Source organism: Trifolium pratense, linkage group LG4 (assembly GCF_020283565.1).
Source record: "Trifolium pratense cultivar HEN17-A07 linkage group LG4, ARS_RC_1.1, whole genome shotgun sequence".
Classification (NCBI taxonomy): Eukaryota; Viridiplantae; Streptophyta; class Magnoliopsida; order Fabales; family Fabaceae; genus Trifolium; species Trifolium pratense.
The window spans coordinates 17,771,654-17,796,534 of NC_060062.1; the positions used below are offsets into that span (position 1 = coordinate 17,771,654).

The window sequence follows — 24,881 nt, forward strand, 5'->3', positions numbered from 1 at the left end:
TGAAAATCATTGGGGGGGGGGGGGGGGTTGAAAGTGATGTGGAGGAGAGAAGTGTTGAAAGGTTTCAACATAGTTGAATGAAAAATGGAGGGACATGTAGCAGCAAATGATTGGCTGTATAGATTTTTATCACATTTTATCTTTGAACTCAATTATTTCATTGCAAAATATTTTTTTATTTTTTTTAGGTTAAAACTAGAGGGTTAAAGTGGGATTTTTGTATTTAAAGAAATTTTTTTGAATTTATAAAGTTAATCAATCGAAATTATTATATATTTAAGTTTGCTAAAAACTAAAATGAATAAATCTGCGAACAAGTTCATAGCACATGAGTTAATATAGCTTAAAATAGTATGATGACAAAGTCAACGATTGATATTACAATATTCAATATCTGAAATAGTCATGTCTTCGAAGCTACAACGTTGAATAGTTTGAGTCATCAAATCTGCACTGAATTTGAATCAAAACAAATCTGAAAATCTGAAGAAAATAAACAACGTACTAAGACAATAAATCAAAACAAACAACTTTCCACTACGACACGAGTAAAACAACACCGTGTTAGAGAACAATCTGACGGTTCGTGAGCATGTTAGTTAAGAACCCGTTTAGGATCTAATTCAAGTCCTAGATTGCTCATTGGATTCATTGTGTTGGAGTGTAAAATATCACTTCGTAGTGTTAATATACCACTGTCATCACACCGAACAAAGAAATCACAAAGAATAAAACTCAAGTGAAAGCTAAAAATACGTAGAAATCACTATTTAAGAGAAACACTTGATAGTGAGAAACGAAAAACGACATGGCAACAATATATGTCGTTAATTGAGTCATTGCATATACCAATATCTCATGCATTCCACCAATTTAGGGGTATCTTTTACCAATCTACTTCGGGTTTTGGACGAATTGATTTGAATTGGACCAACATTTAAATTTTTGGATAAAATGCAGGTTGGATTGAATTACCGAATGAAACATGTTATTTGTGATTTTATGAAAACTTTTCATTCATTCACATGTATCCTTCTTTCGAATCATTCATTATATTATAAAAAAATGAGGTAGTAAAAGATTAACTTGTACTCCATCCGGACACAATTATAAGCAAAAAACCACTTTTTAGGTTCATTGAAAAAGTACTGTAGTTGGTCAATAATATAGACTGAATACATTATTTTTTCAATGAATCTATAAAGTGTTTCTTTTTCTTATAATTGTGACCGGATGAAGTATATATTTATAAAAATAAAACACCTATGTGAAAGAAGAATAAGATAAAGGATTAACTCCTTTTTTTTTTTGTTATTTTTAAAAAATAAAACATATAGTAATATGAATTTGTTACAAATTAATAAGGAACATTTAGGGCAAAAAATTTGGTCCTTTTTATAAGAAACTTTGACCAATTTTCAAATGTTTTAAATGTTCAATTTCACTTATGTCCTTATTTATTATGAGAGAGAATTTAAAAATAAGTAAATTAGTTGAACAAAGAGTAATTAAATAAGGGTATATATAGAATAAATTTAAATTTATAAGAGTATTAAATGAAAATAATTATGTTAAATGTGATTCTTTGGTCTTTGTGATTTTTTTAAATTGTTACTTATAAAAAGGACCGGAGGGAGGATTAAGATAAATAATTTTGGCTAATTTAAAAAATAGGAATAGAACTTGAACACTACTCAACTGAGTAACCAACAACATGCTTTGAAGTTTGAAGTATAAAATATAAACCTCAATTCAAAAACCCTAGCTAACAGACAGCCATGGCTTCTTCTTCTCCTCCACCATCCAAATCCAAATTCTCCGTTTATCAAAACCCTAATTTTTCCGCAGTTCTCACCTCCAACAGTCTTCAACCTTCCAATTACACTCTCATTTCAATCCTTTCCTTCTTCTCCGCATCTACATTCGCCTTTCTCACCATCATCTTCAGGTAAAACTTTTTTCCATCATTCATTACTCATATTCAACACTATTCAGTTAATTTCATCATGTTATGACTAACTTTCATATTTATTTTGTTATTGTAGGGAAAATGGATTCATTGATATCTTCAAACTCAATTTTGTTTCCCCTTTTACAGCTTGTAAAGTTCTAAACTTTATATTTATTTTTTTATTTTTTTTATTTTTGAAAATTTGGGTGTGATTTATGTTTTGTTTGTTGATTTATTGAACTTCAGATTGGCTTGTTAAGACACTGCAAATTTTGTTGGGTTTTGTCTTCATTGGAACTATGTTAGCATTGTTCAAAGTTGTGTTTTCGCGTAAAACTATGGTTGTGCCGAATTCTAATAAAGGTAATAAGAATCAAGTGAGTCTTACTAAACATCAGTTAGAGCTTTTAGGAGTTAAGCCGAAGGTTGATTTGGTACAGTCTGAGTCATTGAAAAAGCCGCCAAAGTCTAAACCGCAGCCAGGTTCTTCTGATTTGCTTGTTCCACTTCATCCGACAATTTCAAGCCCTAGTCGTCGTGGTGATGTTGATGGTTCAAATTCTAATAGGGGTGGTTCTGGTCGTCCAATTGGCACACTCTCGAGGTCGCCCGGTTCAGCAACTTTTTACCTTTCTCCTGGAGTAGTTTCACCTGCACAGGGTGCCTCGGGTGTGGATTCAGTAGTCTCAAGCCCTTGGTCTAGTAGGAGGGCATCTTCTGCTAATAAGATAACATCAAAGGAAGAGCTAGAACAGTTTTTAGCAGAAGTAGATGAAAGAATGACCGGATCTGCAGGGAAGCTGTCTACTCCACCACCTTCAGTTCCTGGTTTTGGTATAGCGAGCCCGAGCCCTAATACAGTTACAGGATCGGCTAGTAACTCTGTTGTTAAAAGACATACACCATTGAGGCCTGTGAGGATGTCTCCGGGCTCCCAAAAGTTTAACACTCCCCCTAAGAAGGGTGAAAGTGGTGAGCTTCCTCCACCGATGTCCATGGAAGAAGCAGTTGAAGCTTTTGATCATTTGGGCGTATATCCTCAAATTGAGCAGTGGCGTGATGGACTCAGACAATGGTTCTCTTCAGTTTTGCTAAATCCTTTGCTTCACAAGATTGAGACAAGTCATGTTCAGGTTCATTTACATCTTCATCATTTCTTGTTTTATGTTAAAAGTAATGTTGCTTGCATAGTATTTCTAAGATTCTTCCATCCACATCGCTTTTCCCAGCCAAAAGGACTGTCAAACAAACCGAGAAAAATATTGACATACCACTGATTTGTGTGTATAGATAACTGAAATATAATTGCTTTTGAAAGAATTGTTTTTAGATTAAATTATTTTTTAGAAAATGAGCTTTATATTGGGATGTGTTCATCCAAAAGTATTACAGGAATGAGTCTTATTTGTTTAACTAGGGAAAAATACTTAAGGTATGGTGTGCAAATACCAAGATAAATGACTGAAATATATTTTGTTATTATTTGGTTATTATGATTGATAATGGAAGTAGTTAATACTACCCCAAAAAGGATGTTTTACTCCTGTTGAATCTTCAGCTCACAAAGTTTTGGGTGACCACCTAAACTAAGAAAACCAGTAAATGCCTCATTTTGTTTGTTTCCGATCAAGCTCTTGTTTGTCTTACAATGCTGAGGCATGTGCTCTATTATTATGGTTGAAGTTCTATGGTATTTATAGAGGTCCACCAATGATTTTCAGTAGTTGTTCACTTCACCTAAATAGCTCAAGTTATCTACACAAACCATCGAATATGATTGAGCACCAACTAATAAGATTTTCATATTCGTAGGTTATGAATGCAGCTGCCAAACTCGGTATTTCAATTACAGTCAATCAAGTGGGCAATGATATGCCGTCTACCGGAACCCCTACATTGCCATCAATTGACAAGACTCAAGAATGGCAACCAGCAGTTACCCTCAATGAAGATGGATTGCTTCATCAGTTGCATTCTACTCTTGTGCAGGCCATAGAGGCTTCCAAATGTATGTTTATTCATATATCGATTAAATGTGATATTACTATGTTTCCCAGTTTGGTTATATTTACTGATAGCTTCTGGTTTCTGATATTCTCCTGCTGGTTCATGTTTGCATACAGCCAAGTCATTTGTACCTAATATGCAGCAATCCCCGCAGCAGGGTCCTTTGGTTCCTATCATGCAGGACTGTGTCGATGCTATCACTGAACACCAAAGACTCCAAGCCTTGGTTAAAGGGGAGTGGGTCAAAGGTTTGCTACCTCAAAGCAGTGTTCGAGCTGATTACACCGTGCAAAGGATCCGAGGTAGACAGAATTTTGTTCTTATTAGTTGTGACCTTCATCAGATTTTCTGCAGCGAGACATCATTTATCTGATATGGATTTTATTGCTTGCATTTAACTAGTCTAAATTTTCAGAGCTTGCAGAAGGAACTTGCTTGAAGAATTATGAGTATCTCGGTAGCGGGGAAGTTTATGATAAAAAGAATAAGAAGTGGACACTTGAGCTACCATCTGATTCTCACTTGCTCTTGTATCTGTTTTGTGCTTTCCTAGAACATCCAAAGTGGATGCTACATGTAGATTCTATGTCTTATACTGGAGCTCAGTCTAGCAAAAACCCCTTATTCTTGGGAGTCCTTCCTCCAAAGGAAAGTTTTCCGGAGAAATACATTGCTGTAGTGTCTTCGGTCCCTTCTGTGCTGCACCCGGGATCATGTGTACTAGTAGTTGGAAAGCAGGGTCCCCCAATCTTTGCCCTGTACTGGGATAAGAAGCTGCAGCTTTCACTTCAGGTGGGTAAAACCTATGTAGCCTCGTGTTATTATGAACTAACAACCTATTTTCTTTATGATACTACTTTTATTAAACTTTTAATATCTTTCTTTCGCAATATCTATCTAATGTGCTCATGAGATTTATTATCTTGGTTTGCTAACAGCTTAGATTTATTTCAGGGAAGAACAGCACTTTGGGATTCCATCTTGATTTTGTGCCATAAGATTAAAGTTGGGTATGGAGGTATTGTTAGGGGTATGCATCTAGGTGCTTCAGCTTTAAGCATTTTACCGGTTATGGAGACAGAATCTGAAGATTAAGAGATGTACAGACAACAAACTATGATCCTTTCGCCGATATTCTACATGACGGCTTCAACTAATGTGGCAATGAGTCAGGAATTTCAGCAAAGAACTTGCTGGAGGCTAATTCAACAATTGAAAGTTGATAGAACTGTGTTATGTCGGTTTAAGCTATCATGTAATGTTCTAGATGCCGTGACAATGTCCGACGGCATGATAATCTGGGTTCTTGTACTTTGTAAAAATTCAAATTCAGATAGCTCATGACCTAATTTGTACTAAAAATTAAATTCAAATAGCTCACTGACACCCTCATAATTTTCTCTTACAAAAGATTTTGTAACTGGTAACAATCAGTGTTGTGCGTTATAGTGTTAACGAAACTACAAATAAACCCTTCGATGATTATTCAGTTAGTCACTTTAGTCCTTGTTAATCAGATTTGTTAACTCTGTTTTTTATTGACATGTGATGTTTTCTGCCACCATGGATGTTGTGTGAAATTGGTTAGGATAGAAAAGGTCAATCGTGTACAAAAATGACAATAAAAGTTAAACTTAATTAATTTCCTATGAGCTTGTGAGTTGTGTTTCCTGTTTTATTTAAGCAACCAAATCACTGATTATATTAAAACTAGCACTCTAATTTAGCATAAGCTGTGGACAATAAGTTGTGTTAACAAAGTCAAATTACATAAAAGAGCAAAAGACTAAAACAACCAAAAACAGCAAAATTAAGTATCTTGCAAACTCAAACTTATCAAAGGGTTAATATGCCATAAGCCATAAGCAAAACCAAAACCTTTAACTTTCATCTTCGGCCACCGCCAAGCATGAATTTTAATTTGAAAAATCATTGTCCACATCAAAAGCTTTATTACTAAATATACAATCATTACGAGTCTTCCAAATACCCCATTTAAAAAGATTATATCTAGTAGGAATCCGATTCGCCGAACAACGCACCAAATTTTTTAACGGCACCACTTTATTTTAAACCAAAGGAGGAAGCTAAAATTGGATTTGGAGGTTCCATCATAGTATTAGTAGTATTAATTATTATGAGCAATATTCTTATCCCGTTTTTCGTTAAAAATTGGTATAGATTCTAATTTATTTATAGATAAAAAAAATTTAATTTTTGTGACTTTTGAGATATGTGGTTTGAGCTAATGAGTCAAACCGAATTGTTCATGAATTTAAATTGAGTTGAGTTAGAGCTAGAAAAAAATTCGCATCGAACTCAAGTTATGTTTCGAGCTAAAAACAAACTGATTCTAACGAATCGAATTGTTCATCGACTTTAAACGAGCCAAACTCGAGCTAAAAGTGTCTCGAATTCGAACCAAGTTTCGAGCTAAACCAATTATTATCGAGCCAAGCTGACAGGTTCAACTCAACACATTTCTAGCCATAACTTGAACAGAGATTTTTATTTTTATGATGTGACTTGAAGATCATAATGAAGTACTCTTGGCTTATTATGGTGGAGTTGAGCTTAATTTTTATGTTATGTCATTCCCAAATCGATACAGTGGACAAATAACTTCATTGTATATATGGAGACACTATATATACCAAGTTATTACTACAGTTGTAGTACTAAGTACTTTCAACAAATCTTTTGTCTAATCAGGTTTTGACTAACTTTGTTTGTAAAATTGACTTTTGACAGATTTTTTAACAGATACGTAAGAACGAATTTGAGTATCTTAAAAGGTCAGAATTGTTATTATGAAGGGGAAAAAATGAGCAAATGCTCCAGAAACTTGTTAATATATTATTATTATTATAAATTACTTTCTTTTTTTACTAATTATTAAAATTTCTAAGTTACACATCTGCTGTCAATCTCCATTCTTTAATCAATCAGACAAAACATTGAAAATTAATTATAGACGCCAAGAAAGAACGATGCAAAGATCAGCTAAAAAAAATAGACAAACAAAAAGTATTAATCCTCAACGAAAAGTACAATTCTAGACGGATTTTTTGTGACTAATCATGTACAAATAAATATTTAAATCCAGATGTAAAAATGGGAACAAGTCAGAAAAAGTTATGCCCTTGAACAAGAAAAACTATTTGAATTCGAAGACTAAACATTTACAGGTTATTTGCTCTCAGGCGCAGAGCCAAAAATGCAGATAAAATATTCCTAATGGGAAACTTTGCCCCACCAAATTAGAAAGTTTAAACTACCAGATTGAATGACAAATTATACAGTAAACCAGCAATATACCCTCAATAGATTATTGAAAATCGAAAGAATGATAGCTCGACCACAACCCATCAACTTCAATATCAAGCATAGAGAATTGAGAACCTGTGCCGCCAATATCATTGCCAAAGGGGGCAGGTGCAGCGTTAGGGCCAATTTATAGCTATTCCAGTAGAGATGCCTCAACACATAACTGCCAGTTTTCGAGGACCAAAAATGCCTCCAAATTCCAAATACAATATCTGGTGCTAAGAGTCCCTAACCTTTATTCCGAATTTGAATCAATAGAAAGGTACAAGCGGGGCCTTACAGAACGTTTTTGGCGAGGAAATGTAACAGGGCTACCTGGCCTTTGTTTAGCTGCTTTGTCAGATCTCACATCATTGATACCAAGAAGCAAAGAAGCTGCACAAGGAAGGAGAAATGATTAATGAAGAAATAATGCCAAACTCGGAAATCAAAACGCAATTAATAATCTGATCGAGAACAAAAAAGGGAACCATAAATAATGCAGAAGGTAAAAAGTTACTGGATAGAGATGTACATGTATGTATAAAGGAAACACTAACATCGTTGACTTTCTATACAGGAGGTTAGCATCATCCACATTATTCAAAAATTAAAATAGCCATTTATACTTTCTAACTAAGCAAACAAAATATTGGCATTTGGCTCACTTTGTTAATAGTAGAATGAAACACCTCTTCCTCAAACTATTCATATGACGTGGAAGACTAACACAGCCACACGGAGTACTTTTGACAAATTCACAACAAACTCCTAGGTTTCTATGCACATTATCGAGGGAGGTTAGATAAACATATGATATTTTAGTGAAATCACCTTAAACACAATACATATTGAGAAAGGATTGTTGATATTGTGAACCCTACCTAAGATGTAGATTCCAATACAGATGCAACCATTGAGTCTCCAAGCCATATCGCCTTGCGATTCGCAGTGTCTTTGTCTGCAGTAAAAAATAATAGGACCAAATAGAACCACTAAGCCCTAATTCGTGCACCCAACTTAGCCTAAAATTAAGCATGAACCAACACTGACATACTTCACATTCTCAACACTTTCCTCAATTTGGATATACAAGCTATAAGGAAGTAAAGTATTGCAATAGTAGTCATTCAACTGGTTGAAAACATGCACTAATCAAAATTCGCTTATGTGTAGGGGAACCAACCTATGGTCTAAGAGGTGTGAAAATTGGTTGATCCAACAAATGCAGCAACAATTACAGAGATGCGAGAATTGGACATGAAGAAAAGCCTAATCAAAGCTAAAATCAACTTAAAATCAAATGCGAAATATCATATCCTAAACATACAAAGATTGAGAGTTGAGAAAGCCACAAAGGTAGGCTCCTAAATAAAATGACGCAACAAATCAGTTAGGTAAACTATCAACAAAAAAATTAAACCATAAAAAAATATCTAATAAATGAAAAATAGTAACAAAGTAAGGAAAGATTCACTGTTAACTCAGAAGAATGACACAAAGAAAAGGTACCAATCATAAAATAAAAAAATGACGTGTGTGTGTGGTGGTGATGGGGGGGGGGGGGGGGGGGGGGGGGGGGGATTGACATAGAAAACTAAAACAGGAATTTGGTGATGATGCTGTGGGAGTTTTTGTTAGGGATTGTGGGGATGATGCAGGTGCTTGTTCAACGGATACGGTTGAACTTAGCAAAGGGCTCATCATTTGTCTTTAGCGGTGTTTCAAAGACATTCCAAAGTCTCATAGTTTCATCCGCGGCAGCAGTTGCCACCATACACCCATCTGGACTCTGTGTCATGTGTAGTACCCTCGAGGTATGACCGTTAAGCTCTGCCATCTTCACCATAGAAGGATACTTCCAAAGGGTAAGCTGGTTCTCAGTGAAACCATGTGAGCTAAGAAGCTCACGCTCGTTCTTATTCCACAGCAGACTACATACTTGCGATCCTGTGTCAACAGAGTTCAATCTCGCACCTGTGCGAGTGTTCCACATCTTAATGCAATTATCACCTCCACCAGAAGCCAATAGATTACTTTGAAAAGGAGACCAAGCCAGTGCCTTCACAGCAGCCCTGTGTTCCTCAAACCTATGAAGGCAACGGGTAGGTGAATTTAAAGAAACCACAGACCTATCCCATATGTGAACAACATTATCGTTTCCACCACTCGCCAATTGTCGTCCTGAGGGTGACCATTTGAGCCCACAAACCTCCTGATCATGTCCCATGTAAGTTTGAACAATGTGAGATCTCACTCTAACATCATTGTCTACTATTTTACCATCCATTCCTCCGGTTGTCAGAATATGACAATTCCAAGCCAGTGAACCCACTCTTCCTCTGTGTCCACCCCTCAATGTTCTCAGCTGTTTAGTAGTTGTTGCATCCCAAATTTGGACAATTGAATTGTTCAAACCAACGGCTATATGTCGTCCATCTGAGGCCCAGCTAACACTTGTAACAGGACCATATTCATCATCCACAGTGACAAGTTCTGAAGTGGAGCTATTTGAAGCATTCCAAAGATAGACACTATTTTCAAGGGCGATACTAATGACATTACTGCTACCCCAATCCAACAAGTTCAAGCAAAAGTCGTCTACCATATAAGGGGCATCCAACTTCCTCTCCCAAGTCTGCAAAATTATTTTCACAAACACATCCAGAAAACACGAATTAAAGAACTGAAAGCATTTGATTATTGATTTATATAAAACTAAATAATTGTAAAAAATAGCTAGTATGGTAACTAACCTTAGGAATGTATCTTTTGGGCTTGGATGATCTGCATTGAGGAGGAGGAGGAGGAAGAGGAGGCCAAATTTCCTTAGGGGTTGGAGGTTTATTCTTAAAGGCCAATATTCGGGTCGGAATGTCACATGCTTCGGCGAGTAGTTTCTGGTAAGTCGACATCTCCGCTAGATTCTCTTTCCCCTTTTTTGCACCTTCCGTCAACATGTTGTGAGCATAGCCAAAGTTTATTGCTGATCTATTTGGAATGAACCTATCCAACTGTTCCATTCCAACAAAAAAGGTCAATAAAATCAAAACCCTAAAGGGAAAAATAATAATATCTAAATACGACGATAAAGCCTAAACCTTACGTTATCCTTCTTTGAAGAATCGATTTCGCGAAAACGGTATCTCCAATGAACCGCCCCCGCCATTAATAATAATAATGTTGATCCTGCAAATCAGAAATGAAAATGAAAGTAAGATGATAAAGAACGGAAAAAACGAGAAAGAATTAGAAATATTGAATCGAAGAGAATCGGCAGCGTGTGAACGAAAGAATGTTCGAAGAAGATCGATCAGAGAGAGAGAGAGAAAGAATGAGAATGTTTTCGTTTGTAACTTGTAAGTAAAGTGACAATAATAGCTTATTTATAGATTTCCAAACCCCGCGTGTTTGGTACGCAATCGCAGTTGGGCTTTTTTCCTTTTAAAAAGAGATTTTCTTTTTGGGCCCATTTTTTTAAAAGCCACGTGTTTGGTACGCAAAAACACTACACTATAAAAATCTCACACGCTCTACACATTTACCTATTTACCCATGTCCGCATTTAACTTGCGAATATCTTTCGCTACCTAAATAGTGGATGACAAAAAAAATTAAACACTCAAGAATTAATGTTTGAATCTTTCACGATCCCAAGAAATTTTCTTTAATCATCTATTGTTTAAATAGCGAACAGTATGAAAGTGTTCGCTATTTAAATAACAAACAATGCCAACATATATAAAACGCTCCATCACCTTCGTCCTCATTCCATCAATTTTTATGATAACTTCATTAAAAGTGGTAAAAGATATTTTAAATTCATCTTGTTATAAGTTAAAAGAATGATTTTAACATTCAATAATGAATAGTGTAATTGAATCTAAACAAATATAAATGCTTTGTATTTTTTTACCACGGCAATTCGTTATGTATGGATGATGAGATTCCATTGATACAGAGCCAATGATTCTATTTTCTCTGCCGGATAGTCAGAACTTCGTATCGACTCAAATCCTATGAATCAAGAGGTCCACTACAGATCGGGAATTCTTGAAGTAGTATTATATTTTTAAATAGGTTATCTCCTTACGTTCTCACGCCAAAGAAAAGTAAGTTTCTCTCTAGAAAATGATTTTTATGAAAAGCTATTTAAAATAGCTTATTTTTTATAAATTTCTTTGTAACACAATGATGAAATACTTAAAGCATACATTTTAAGATAATGTATTTAAAACAATTTTTCATATAAAAGCTTTTATAAAAAAAAATTGTTAAAAAACTTTTGACGCAAAAACAATACACTATAAAAATCTCACGCGCTATGCACATTTACCAATTTAGCCCTGTCTTCTTGTTAACTTGTGAATATGTTTTGAATCGTTCACGTCCCCTAGAGATTTTTTTTAATCATACACTGTTTAAGTAGCGAACAATATTAAAGTGTTCGCTATTTAAATAGCGAATGATACCAACAAATCTAAAACGCCCCATTACCTTCCCCCTCATTCTATCAATTTTTTAAAAAAAATCTCCAAGAACCCTCCAAAATCCAAAAATTAACTTCAAATCCACCGATTTATTCGCATTTATGGTTGAACTCTACTCACAATTAAAGATTAAAATCAACAAACAAGAGGTTAGTACATACTTCTGAGATTTGGCCAAATTCTTCATTTAAAAAAAAAAATAAAAATACTACCAAGAGAAACTCACTACCACACCAAGAAACTCACTACATAGCTACTAAAACCACAACTTGATTCCATAAAACAAGGAAAAAAATATACAACCAAAGTTCTAGACGGATTTTTTGTGACTAATCATGTACAAATAAATATTTAAATCCAGATGTAAAAATGGGCACAAGTCAGAAAAAGTAATGCCCTTGAACAAGAAAAACTATTTGAATTCACTATTGAATTCGAAGACTAAACATTTACAGGTTATTTGCTCTCAGGCACAGAGCCAAAAATGCATATAAAATATTCCTAATGGGAAACTTTGCCCCACCAAATTAGAAAGTTTAAACTACCACCAGATTGAATGACGAACTATACAGTAAACCAGCAATATACCCTCAATAGATTATTGAAAATTGAAAGAATGATAGCTCGACCACAACCCGTCAACTTCAATATCAAGCATAGAGAATTGAGAATCTGTGCCGCCAATATCATTGCCAAAGGGGGCAGGTGCAGCGTTAGGGCCAATTTATAGCTGTTCCACTAGAGATGCCTCAACACATAACTGCCACTTTTCGAGGACCAAAAATGCCTCCAAATTCTAAATACAATATCTGGTGCTAAGAGTCCCTAAAGTACTTGAGACACAAGTTCTGGCACCTTTATTCCGAATCTGAATCAATAGAAAGGTACAAGCGGGGCCTTACAGAACGTTTTTGGCGAGGAAATGTGAAAGGACTACCTGGCCTTTGTTTAGCTGCTTTGTCAGATCTCACATCATTGATACCAAGAAGCAAAGAAGCTGCACAAGGAAGGAGAAATGATTAATGAAGAAATAATGCCAAACTCAGAAATCAAAATGCAATTAATTATCTGATCGAGAACAAAAAAGTTGCTGGATACAGATGTGCATGTCTGTATAAAGGAAACACTAACATCGTTGACTTTCTATAAAGGAGGTTAGCATCACCCACATTATTCAAGAAATTAAAATAGCAATTTATACTTTCTAGAATTGTACCAAAATAGCAATTAAAATAGCTCAAGAATTGTACCAAAATAGCAATTAAAATAGGCTTAACTACACATTTGGTCCCTTACGTTTATTTTAGGTTTCAAGTTAGTTCTTTCCGTCAATTTTGTCACTAACACCGTTTGAACAATACACGTGTCAGTGTGTCCAAGTGCCACGTGTCAGTCCACATATGCAAATTGGCTGCCACATGTGACAAAATTGACGGAAAGGACTAGCTTGAAACCTAAAATAAACGTAAGGGACCAAATTGATACTTTTTAAACGTAAGGGATCAAATTGAAACCTAAAATAAACGTAAGGGACCAAATGTGTAGTTAAGCCATTAAATTAGCTCAAGAATTGTACCAAAATACAAAGAAATTAAAAACCCTATCCTCTTGAAAATGCCTGATAATACTAAAATTCCACAATAAAATGACCTAAACCAGAAACAGTTATTGGAATTGGATCAATTTTCAAATCCAATTTAGGAATCCCATCAAATCAAATGAAAAATAAACTGCAACTTGGTCCTATATGAATCCTACTTTGAGAGGAACTTGTGAAAGGTTGTATCCATTGCGAATGTAATGTACGCGGTCTTATCTCACATTTGAGACAGATTAATTCCACAACTCAACTAAGAACAGGACAAGTTGGGATAAAATAATAGAGAAAATAATAAAAAGATTGTGTCAAGATTAATCAGAGGCTGATGGGAATGGTAGTTTTGATCTCCAAAATTGAATAAGGTTGAGTGCAGAAATACGTAGACGCAGGAAAAAGGTAACTAATCGCTCTGTTAAAAAAAATGACTGGGACCATAAATGTAATATCCCCATCTAATTATTGATAATAATAATAATAATAATAATAATAATAATAATAATAATAATAATAATAATTAGAATGATAAGTAAGCCATAAAGTAGAATGCACTAGCTTGGTTTAAGTAGAAAACTACTAAGAAGGACCCACACTCATATATGTTAAGGAGTAAAACAAAATCAGAAGTTCGCAAACCATTTCCCTTACTCTCTTGTTCTGCTCTCTCTCTCTCTCTCTCTCTCTCTCTCTCTCTCTCTCTCTCTCTCTCTCTCTCTCTCTCTCTCTCTCTCTCTCTCTCTCTCTCTCTCTCTCTCTCTTCACTCACTCCTTTCCTTCAAACTCAACCCAGTAACTGTGAAACTCCTCTCAACCTTTGTCCATCAATTGAATCAAGAACTTGCATGCAACCCCATTTTCATCACACTTGAGTCATAAAGAGACAAGATGGAACTGATATTTTCACTCTTCTTTCTCAACCCCTCATAACTTCTTTTTGGCCAAGCCCTAAGTTCCTTCAAATGTTGAACTGAAGCTTGCATGTGGATTTTTAGTGATTAAGAGGTTGTGAATGTGTGTCTAGGGCTGGAATTGCAAGTAGAAGGGGCAATGGAGGAATTGGAAGAAGTTGAAAAATTGGGAGGATTCAACTCACAAAGACTCTTGGTTATTCACCTCCAAAACTCAAAGGTGAGTTCCCCATAGGTATGAACTATGATTAAATACAATTATCTGATCTTATGATTTTGGGGTTTGAATGCATTTGGGCAAATTTCTATGAAAATGGTATTTTGGTTTATAATTTGAAAAAGAATTAGAGTAAGAGTTAGAATGAATTATTGGATGAAAACCTTTCCCCACTGTCCAATGTATTGAACTATTGATTGTAATCCTTGCATGTGATGTGTTGATGTTTATTCATGAGGAATTAAGCTGAGATTGGTGAAAACTTAGTCAAAATTGTGTTTTTCTGCAAAACAGATCATGAACCGGTGCAAAAAGGTCTCTGTATGCAAATTGTTTTAAAAACTGGGTTTTTGCACCAGTGCATGTAAATATGAACCAGTGCAAAATAGCCCTGGAACTGTCCTTTCTAAAACTGTCATGTTTTGAACCGGTGCAAAATTTCTTGAGCCCAATGCAAGTTTGCTTCTGCATTTAGAAAATTTCTCATTGTACCGGTGCATTAATAAATGCACCGGTGCAAGAGTCTGGGAAGTGAATTTTGAACCGATACAAGGGATAAATGACCCGGTGCATAATAAACAATCTGAAACTTGTTTTTAACTTCTTTTTAAGGCATTTTGGACATGGGATTAGTCTTATCAATGCATGAAAACGATTTCTAAGCCTTCGATTAGGATCCGATTCTCATGAATAAGCTCCAAAACATCCTGACAAAATCATAATACCCTATAATGGATATGTTAAGTGTTGATACTTAAATAGTTTGGAAATGAATAGGGCTTCCCCTTATCGTATGACTCATTTGATGAGTCTGACTATGATATTTCATATTTGTTTGCAAACCTCGAGTTTAGACAGTTGATCATAGTATAGTGGATGAGGTATTCCACTATGGAAAATAACTAACCCAGGGGATGAGGTATTCTGATTCGGGTGTTATTTTATAAATGTGAGCTAGGATCCGGGTTTGATATACACTTGCGTCGATCAGATTAGCCCGGCCTCTGAGACCAGCTCACCTCATAGTGTCCCAAGAGGTAAAATAGACAAGATTAATTAATTGTGTGTTCCACATTATGATTATAATTATATTTGTTAAAAATATGTTAGTGATCAGCTGAGAGGGATTTATATCCCAGGACCCTTTGGCCACAATAGATAGTAGGAACTCTGTCTCACACCTAACATGTTTATCTTGAGTTGCCATTTATTCTACCTTTGTATTCGTTCAAGGAACTAATGTATTCAACTATGTCTATGTTATGATGATATGCTTGTTTGTATGTATTCTGAAACTCAGTTGTAACAGACAAAATTGTGTTGTAATTTTAATGCATCCGAATCTAATTATGTATGTCCCATTTGATATTCTAGACAATTTTAATATGGGGTGTTATAATAAACATGTGAAGAGACTGATGTTTTCTTTAAAAAAAGTTCATCTAAAAATGCAGATGATTGGATGGCTAAGACATTGCGGCAGATGCTGTGGTAGAAAATATTTCTAACAAGGATCCGTTTCCCAATTAATCTTCTGATGCCATAACAATTATTGTTCAAACTCAGATGTTGACCAAGCTCCTAAATTGATGGCCCCGTGAAAGACTAAAAATCTTAGGCCAATTTCTGACCATGGATTTCATATTGATCTAATGGTTTGAAATCCAATCATGCAATTTAATGGAAAGAAACTTTGTATTTAATGAAAAAATAATTAAATCCACTCTTTTAACTTAAAAGTGAATTACAAATATTGATTTCTGTAGAAGATAGAAAAAACATGAGTACTTTTGCCTTAAAGAAAGTTTATTTTAGCAACAAAGGTTTTGTCGGCATGGAGACATGTTTAGAAATCATAATCCACTTCCAATTGAAGGACCAAACTCACACACAAGAGATAACAAAGGGACTAAAAATGCAAGCCGGTGGTAAATAACATTTATGAATTAGAAGGGTCAAAGTGCAACAAACCAGTATCAGCCAAATTATTTGTGCCATTGTCTCTGGCTGGGATTTGATGTCTAGAATCCAATCCATTTTGAGTGGAAGCATCGCCGTTACTGCCGCCAGCACCACCTCCAAGAGAAAGGGAAAACCAATCTTCAGTGCAGACACCATTGGATAGATTTGTTTGATCTCTGAATTCATTCTGCATAGATGACTCAGCTGGTCTTGTTGGGAGAAAAATCTTAAGTGAGGGATCATCTCCATTAAATGCCAATGGGTTGTCAACCAAACCACCGTTTAAGTCGGCATCCGACCGACCGGCAGAGGAATCTTGTAAGAGACTACTAGATCCCAAAGTAGTTTCGGGAGCCAATGCATAACCATTTAATGGCGAGGTACCATTACTAGGACCATGCTGCAAATGGACCAATGCATCAGATACATCTGCATCAGAGTCAAACAATTGGAATCCTGGAGCAGCCTGAGATGCAGAAGACAGCGACCACAGAGAAGACATCCCAAAATCATCATTATGAAAAAGCCCCAAGCATGGATTTCCACCAAGATTCGGATCTTCGGCAAATGGGTCAACAATTACAGGCGGTGGCATGGAGTAACCATCTGCAGTATCATTTTGGTTGCTGTTATTTACAATAGCAGGAGACACCAATATATCGTTTTCTTCGTCAGAGTCGCTAAGAACAATTACTTCTGCACCACCCACCTGAGTAGATGTGTTAAGTGCAGTATATCCTCGAGCTAAATCAACATTATTGAGGGACAAAGAATCCATCTCAATTCCATTGGTAGTAGAATAATCAACATGCCCACCACCACCCTGGTTAACACTGGGATCATCACCATCCCGACCACTTCCAGTGCCACTGCTGCTCATTGGAATAACAACATGTTCAGGATTTCCAAAAACCTCTTTTAATCTATGACCAGAAGAGGTGTTTGTGTCCTCGGGCTTACTGACTTCCCAAACTCCATTGCGATTCTTCCTAATGCCAAGTTTTAAACCAGCAGGTCCATCTGAAAAACCTTCCTGTTTTACTTGCTTCAGTGTTTCTACTCTTTTGATATCTCCATCAGTAGAAGCACAGAGGGATCCATCAGGAGAGTGCCATTGTCCAAGATTCCCTAAATCGAAACGTTCATTTTCACTTTTTGCCTTAACACGCCAAGAGCCATCAGGCTTCACCTCAACCTCTGTAACATCTTCACCGCAATTAATCATCTGTACCAGAAAACCAAATAAATGACATCTCGAATCCTTCAAATTTAAGATTGAAATAACATAGAAATAAGGGTCCATGTATTTGGAAACAATTCAATTTTCATAAACATAGTTTTATAATAATTAATACAAATTTTTAAATTTAAGATTTATGAACATAGAAATTGTTTATTAAGAAATTACCATAGAAGTGATGCGATTGAAATAAGGGTCAATGATGATGTTCTCCAATGCATAGTTTTTGAGACATATAGGACATTGCCACTGCAGAAACATTTCAATTCTTCATCAGACAAAAATCACAATGGAGGGGATCAGACAAATCATGTGTCTTTCGTTTCAAGCTTACCTTTCTTGACCGTTGATTCATTTCCACAAAAACATCAAGGTCAAAACAACCCATGTGAATGCAAGGTTTGAATCTTCCAGCAATCTTCATTCTTGAACCACTCATCTATAAATGGTAATAGAAAACTTCTTAGTAGGATTCCATGTATTGCAAACTTGATCGAAGACACGGAAGCCTTACCGGACAACGAAGGTTAATGCTGAATGTATCTGAAACCACTTCCAAATCACTGTCACTGTCAGCATTGTCAGCTGCATTTCCACCCCCAACACAACGACAGACGCGTGCAAGAGCATCTTCAAAAGGCTCACCATCAGGCTCCTTCGGAATTAAGTTTAGGATCTAGATAACAGACACTCAACTATTTAATGACAAATGTATGACAGTCATGCAAAGGAAGCAATTCTATGTAAAAATATTTACAACAGCTATAGCTATTATATGAAAAAACACAAGTCTAAATGTTATGTCTTAGAATTTGGATTTTAGGCTCATCTCAAACCCAAAATCTTGGGTGATAAGGATTGACCAAACCTTATGAGCACAACTTCAGCCATATCTTTAGTCAACGTGGTATCTTAATACACCACCTCACACCCAAGGCTGGACATTTAGAACATGGACAAAGGCAGGTGGAATAACTAACCAAATAATAGATCTAGGATAGATTCCGATACAAACTTAGACATTGGGCTTTAGGCCTAACTCAACCCAAAAAGCTAGTTTCAGAGGCGAGAATTGTCCAGAGATTTGAGGACTCCTTAAACCACATGGTGACCAAAATACAACCACAAAAAACTCGAAGTATTTTAATTTTGGAGTAGAAGCAACACTCGAGGTCCATATACATTTGTGCTTTCCGAAGGTCAAATGTTATTCAAAATTGACAACTACATCCACAAAAGCATTGTAAGTTTTTCAATTTTATTTTAAATTCAAAGAAACCGACCAATATGGATCAATATCAGGAACTTTGGGGTTGACAACTGTACAGGGAAATACTGAACATCAAACTTGGTGTTCAGTACCACAAGGCTGGATTAAAGGAATCAAAAGTCATTCAAAATAGCTTGCTCAGAAATCAAGCTTAGAATACAATCTACCTGTTGCAAACTGCGCCTTCTAACAATGCGAACACCTAAACAAAAAATCCGAGGATCGCATACTGTTAATGAAATCTTATTAATTCCATCTTTTGTATGCGGCGTGATCTGACAAAGGAAAAATAGAATAAGTTAAATAAAATATAACGATAAAAAAAAACTTAAATAGGGAATGAATCTGTACTTAAGAATGTTTATATACTTATACAAGTCATAATAAATGACCACTCACAATTGGACCATCATCACGGCCATTAGCCCCAAGCAATTGTGAACCGGGTCTGTTAGTTGTTCGAACAGGAAGACCTATATAGTCAAAGTTATTAATGAGAACAAATTCCAAGAAAATATTTGGTCTTTTATTGCATCAAATGCAATGGAAGTTAAAACTAAAACTGCAACATGATACAGAAAAAGCAAAGGAGATATTGACAAATATTAACATACTATTGATTGCTAGGTCTGTATACTGTGGCCATTGCATCCTGAATGGAACCTTGTCGTTCAAAAGCATACACCAAGCCTACACGTCATTTTTCAAAATAAGCAAACAAAACAAGAAAGATATGGATTGCCTACAAGCATGAAAATCCAAACCAACCTCAACATCAAATTCTTGCTTTGATACCATGTCCTTATCTGCTCTTGTGAGTTGAAATGTTCTCTCCACACACTGCACTGGGTTGGTACTGAACAATTCAAACAGGAATATGGTTTAGGCCAACCAAGCAGAAAAGTGTATTGAAAATTAGGTAGTAACAATAGACTCATTTGATTGTGTCTTGGAAAGACAAGGAAGTTTACTAGCCTAGTAAATATTTAAGAAAGCGTGGAAATCTGAAAGAAAGGGAGAAAAAATTCACTATTGAAAGTATATATACTGTCCAGAGGTAATTCCACCTCAAAAAAGCAAATTCAATCACCATAGAATTTCAATCAACAAAACATACGTAGAAAACGGAAATACCATTACAGTCTCTGAAAATAGCATTAAATACCTTTTTGCACAACACTTCTAGAAAGTAATCAAAGTTACAATCAAGCATAGTTAGGAACTGGCACTCATTAGCAATGCCCCAACCCCCAAAATCTAGTACTCATGCGAGAATGAATCCATATATTAAACAAGACATTTATTTTACTACAAAACAAGTGAACACAACTGCACCATGTCTGATTTTCAGTAAATCCACACGATGTACTCACCCGTCAGTTGGAATACTGGTTGTGGTCAACTTTACAGGTAATAAAGGATGAGATACTGCAACCCAAAACCTATAGAGAGAAAGAGCACAGAAGAGAATACAAAATTAGTGACAACAAAGTAAAGAATGCTAAATAATATAAGGGACAGAGAACCTTGATAAAATAACCACAGGAAATTGTTTTTATTGTTTCCCATACACAGTTGAAAACAAGAAATACAGGTGAAAACAAGTGCAATTTTTGTAATAAAACATGAAAATAGGAAATGAAAATTGAAAGCCGCAAACCAAATAGGCCCTAAGAATACAACAGAAAAAAATAATTGAATTGTTAAACAAAAAAAAGTGATATATAATTCAAAACCAATATTATGAGCCAGAAATTTACCAAAATCAGTATCTGTAAACATAATTAGCAAATTAAGATTATAAGTGTTATGTTATTGTAGAAGAGTAAGCATAAACATATTCACCAACTCTAGGACTATTAATGGGTCGCATAAGGGAAAAAATATCATCGTATCAATAATAAAATTATAACAATGCAACTTGGTAATTGGTATAATGTCACAAGTCACAACGACAAAGACCGGTTCACTACGCCAACAGAGAATACTACACTCACAACCTCACTAAAACGGTTTCAGTAAAATCCTTAATTCAAAATTTAAAAGTAAAAAATTAGCACTAATCCATGAAGAAAAAATATTCAAACAAACCACTATCACTCACTGCATAATATAGCTATTAGCTAAAATAAGAAGGGAACATGACATACGGATCTGCACGACTGAGTCGACATAGTTCACAATAAAATTTATCAGGAACTGGTGGGATGCCTTCCATAGGTTTCTCCGGAATAATAACGCAACTTATGTGTTGCCACACTTGACATCTTGCATCATCACACTGCAATAAGATGAGAAAAATTAAGTCCCGTTATCAAATGTAAGCAATATGCAGGAGGTCTTAATGGATTAAGTCCCAAAGTTATCAACTTTATAGCTATTTAAATTAAACAGTGTTTCTGTAAATATAGGAATAGCATATTCTCTTATGTTCTAGCATATTCTATTGTAATTAATTCGTAGATTGTATATTGATTTCATTGCTTAGCATATATAATGAAACCTCCCTGGTGTAGTTGAAACACACGATTTATGCATGTGCTTCTCATATGTTCTTACTTTCTCTCTTTCATTAATTATCAATGGAGAAATATATGCATGTACAGTTGCATAGAATTTTATGGACCATAGAGAACGAAGAAACATGTTGAATATTTCACCTTGATCAAATCCTCTGTTTCCAATGTACTTCCACAGAGACAGCGAATCTTTGTAGATGATTGAATTTGAAAGGACTCCTCTACTTCAGCTTTAACCTTCACATTACTACTATCTGACACAGCCTGACCCTTTGATGCTAGATCAGTGGCCCCTGATATCTGCATTTTCCTGGGTAAAAGCAAAATACAAAAACTCCATTAAAAAATAACAACGCCAAAAGCAGTATAATCAACCCAAACCGGACCTAATAGCAAAGTACCACATCATTTCTGTTAATACCGGAAGAAAGAAAGTATCACCAACAATTGCAGCTCAGTGCTAAAACTGACCTATATGTGTCATCCACTAATTTTGCCACCTGTTCTTTCCCAACAGCATTCTTCTTAGCCCACATTTTCGATACTGAGACAAAAGCAACAGATTTCTTAGTTTACAGGACAAAGGATGAAGGAACACAAGGAAAGCGATCCCACATAATAAAATCACAAAATTAACTAGATGCACAATGCAATAAATGCTATATGTTCGAATATAACCAATATTATGGACCAAATACAATAACTTTTGCTGACCCATATGTCTCTTATATAAAGAACTGGATGTAGTATTAGACTATGGCAATCAAGATAAAAAAATAAGAGGGAACAGCGAAATAAATGAAATTTGGGCACAAACAGATGCCCGGATGAAAGCAAACAGCTTGAATTTAACTGTTCAACAAGGAGGATTTACCGTTGGGTGAGAGAAAAAAATTAGGGCCATGGCCTAAGATTCCATCAAAGTGAACCGAAGACAAATACAACAATAACTATAACTATAATTGCTATTTCAATGGGATATTGGAAGAGATGTATAAAACATTGCAAATATAGCCAACTTAGTAAATGTTCCATGACATCTACATTTTACATATGCATTTATTGTTGAAACTTCCAATGCTTAGTTATTATCATCACAACCCAAACACAAGAGCATAGTATAGCAGCATAAAGATAGAATTAGACCCTGAAGGTTTGAATTTGTGTATAAGTTTACCTTGTTCATCTGAAATAATGGACAATATCCTATCGACAAGGTCCTACAGAAGACAGAGCACTGGCATTATCATATCATCCAAAAACTCCAAGACATCATATTAACTTCAGGACTAGAAAGGAAACAACACATTAACTTGAAACTGAAGTTACTAGCATTCAAGTTTCATAGAAAAGGGCAAACAAATAACAATGGCAGATTTGGTAGTAGTTTAATTGTCTCACCTGCTTCTTTCCCTGCTTTGAAAGTCCTAACTGAGTCAGCACATCTTTGAGCTCTTTTATACGAAAATATGTCAATTTTTCCTATAAGAGATGTCGGGCGCACAATAGCATACCCAATTATTAATATATCAGTGCATAAAAACTCAACGCCAACATAAACACTAATATTCACAAGATTAAGAAGAGCAAGAAGTCCCATAAGCGACAGTTTGCAGAAGTAATGGAACTAAAACTCACGTGAAAATACACAATAACTATTAATTTATATTTCATTTCGATTCCCTAATAGCACCTTAAAAACCATCCAACTACGAAATCACATCATCCACCAAGTGTCCAATACATAAACAAAAACTATAATTAATGTAAAAACAGTGATTTAATTAAAAAAATCAAAAGATAAAATACACAAGCCGAACACCTTAATACAATGCTTCCGCATTAACTAAAACTAAATCAAACTTGTCCAACTCCAACCAATAAAAACTGCATATATACTACTTTTCCGCACACACAAAAAAAAAAAAAAAAAAATCCTCCACTCTCCATCTAAATTCAACTTCAAAAACAAAAAATTCCAGTGCTTATTAACCTCTAAACATCACATATCACTCATTTTCTAAATCAACATTGAGTAAACTAAAATTACAACGCGGCATGCAAAATCAACCAAAATCAACAAATTCATAATCATAATCATAAGCAAAAAGTAATAATATTATATGATAATGAAATTGAAGCATAAATATATACATAAGCAGAAATCAAATCATATATACCTTAACACCAGCTACCAAATCCATATCCTCAAACCTAATAATTGAGCAGAAAGTGAATCAAGAAAAATCTAGAGCAAAGCTAAACGCATAGTTGTGGCACCGTTCTGATGAAATTGAAATAAAAAAAAATGAAAATGAATCGAATTAAGTAACAGAAAATTGAGAGATCAAAGTAGAATGAATCGAATTGATGAAGGAGAATTGAGAATTGGGTGGTGGCGATTAGGGTTTGGAATCACGGCAGAGAGAGAGAGAGAGAGGGGTGGGTGGGTGGATTGCGTGTGTTATGGTTGTTTTTGACCAAAGAGACCCAAAAAAACTCAGAAACCAATCTCGCTCCACTTACAAAGTTCGGACCTATCCACGATTATTCATTACGGTTAAGTTTACGGCAACACGTCCGGGTTGGGTTCCGGTGTGCTCAGCCTCAGCCTGGTGCAGCAAAAAACACACGCCTTTCTCATTTCTTTTTCATTTTTCTATTTTTATTTTATTAATAAAAAGCACACATTACTACTTTTTATTTATTTGGTCAAGACTATTTTGTTTTTTTATTTTGACTAGTACTTTACTATTTTTTTTAGTCTAATATATATATATATATATATATATATATATATATATATATATATATATATATATATATATATATATATATATATAAATAAAATGACCAATATAAATTAATTTAAGTGGTAAGAATTTTGATCTCGTTAATCATATAATTAGGGGTTCGATGCATTTGATTAAGGTGAGAAAACTCACCTCGTATGTCTTACATGTTCACCAACAAAAATTAATTTCAATAATATTTCGGTAAACCAATAAAAAAGAGGTACTAGACACATAACTAATAAATAACTATTTTTCTTAGTAGTAATCGACTAGTTTCAAAAATAACACAAGTTGGTCATTTTTTATTTTTTCTGTCTATTAGTGTAATAGCTAGTTTTGCATTGCTCACTATAAAGTGTGAAAAAAAATACATGGTTGAAAACCCTCTAATAATATTTTTAGTAGCTACTACTAATTAAGTATCACAAGTTAATTTAATATGTTTTTTTTTTTTGACAGAAATTTAATTTTTTTTTATAGAGTTTAATTGATATACATCGATGGTGTAAAATAGTTTTGCACAATCGTCCAATAAACAAACATTATTTTGTCATATCATATCAAGAAAGTGGGGTGGAGTGGAGTGATGTGGCGGAAAACATAGTTAGTATTGGTTGAC

At 34.9% G+C, this 24,881-nt stretch overlaps 3 protein-coding genes across 5 annotated transcripts; 1 reads left to right on the plus strand and 2 right to left on the minus strand.

The window, feature by feature from the left end:
* The first annotated feature begins 1,677 nt into the window (after window positions 1-1,677).
* Window positions 1,678-5,447, plus strand: LOC123919989 (transmembrane protein 209). The gene is made up of 7 exons (XM_045972054.1): window positions 1,678-1,948; window positions 2,046-2,101; window positions 2,198-3,084; window positions 3,764-3,959; window positions 4,075-4,260; window positions 4,374-4,750; window positions 4,913-5,447. The coding sequence occupies exons 1-7, from the start codon at window positions 1,779-1,781 to the stop codon at window positions 5,051-5,053; spliced, it is 2,013 nt and encodes a 670-aa protein (XP_045828010.1). The 5' UTR covers window positions 1,678-1,778; the 3' UTR covers window positions 5,054-5,447.
* Window positions 5,448-7,101: 1,654 nt separating this feature from the next.
* On the minus strand, window positions 7,102-10,625 carry LOC123919990 (cell division cycle 20.1, cofactor of APC complex-like). Of its 2 annotated transcripts, XM_045972056.1 has the most exons (5): window positions 10,371-10,625; window positions 10,021-10,278; window positions 8,149-9,902; window positions 7,933-8,043; window positions 7,102-7,660 (listed from the first exon to the last, which is right to left on the minus strand). In XM_045972056.1, exons 1-3 carry the CDS (start codon window positions 10,431-10,433, stop codon window positions 8,934-8,936), a joined length of 1,290 nt encoding a protein of 429 aa, XP_045828012.1. In that variant the 5' UTR covers window positions 10,434-10,625; the 3' UTR covers window positions 7,102-7,660; window positions 7,933-8,043; window positions 8,149-8,933. The 2 variants fall into 2 exon arrangements, with proteins under 2 accessions (XP_045828012.1, XP_045828011.1); XM_045972055.1 differs by lacking the exon at window positions 7,933-8,043.
* A 1,379-nt stretch (window positions 10,626-12,004) lies between these two features.
* LOC123919991 (E3 SUMO-protein ligase SIZ1) lies at window positions 12,005-24,145 on the minus strand. 2 transcript variants are annotated; one of them, XM_045972057.1, is made up of 16 exons: window positions 23,648-24,145; window positions 22,869-22,949; window positions 22,645-22,687; window positions 21,939-22,011; window positions 21,609-21,777; window positions 21,099-21,229; window positions 20,322-20,390; window positions 19,717-19,804; window positions 19,563-19,638; window positions 19,348-19,421; window positions 19,116-19,223; window positions 18,193-18,354; window positions 18,013-18,117; window positions 17,847-17,927; window positions 16,448-17,663; window positions 12,005-12,751 (listed from the first exon to the last, which is right to left on the minus strand). In XM_045972057.1, exons 1-16 carry the CDS (start codon window positions 23,669-23,671, stop codon window positions 12,612-12,614), a joined length of 2,640 nt encoding a protein of 879 aa, XP_045828013.1. In that variant the 5' UTR covers window positions 23,672-24,145; the 3' UTR covers window positions 12,005-12,611. The 2 variants fall into 2 exon arrangements, with proteins under 2 accessions (XP_045828013.1, XP_045828014.1); XM_045972058.1 differs by having other exon boundaries at window positions 22,645-22,756; window positions 23,648-24,109.
* Window positions 24,146-24,881: the final 736 nt, after the last annotated feature.

Coding starts and splice junctions, on each gene's coding strand:
- LOC123919989 (XM_045972054.1), top strand. CDS start 1,779: ATGGCTTCTTCTTCTCCTCCACCATCCAAATCCAAATTCTCCGTTTAT. Junction 1,949..2,045: donor TTTCTCACCATCATCTTCAG/GTAAAACTTTTT, acceptor TTGTTATTGTAG/GGAAAATGGATTCATTGATA. Junction 4,751..4,912: donor AGCTGCAGCTTTCACTTCAG/GTGGGTAAAACC, acceptor GATTTATTTCAG/GGAAGAACAGCACTTTGGGA.
- LOC123919991 (XM_045972057.1), bottom strand. CDS start 23,671: ATGGATTTGGTAGCTGGTGTTAAG. Junction 21,778..21,938: donor TTAGTGGATGACACATATAG/GTCAGTTTTAGC, acceptor GCTTTTACCCAG/GAAAATGCAGATATCAGGGG. Junction 21,230..21,608: donor AAACAGAGGATTTGATCAAG/GTGAAATATTCA, acceptor ATCTTATTGCAG/TGTGATGATGCAAGATGTCA.
- LOC123919990 (XM_045972055.1), bottom strand. CDS start 10,433: ATGGCGGGGGCGGTTCATTGGAGATACCGTTTTCGCGAAATCGATTCT. Junction 10,279..10,370: donor ATTCTTCAAAGAAGGATAAC/GTAAGGTTTAGG, acceptor GGAATGGAACAG/TTGGATAGGTTCATTCCAAA. Junction 9,903..10,020: donor CCAAAAGATACATTCCTAAG/GTTAGTTACCAT, acceptor ATAATTTTGCAG/ACTTGGGAGAGGAAGTTGGA.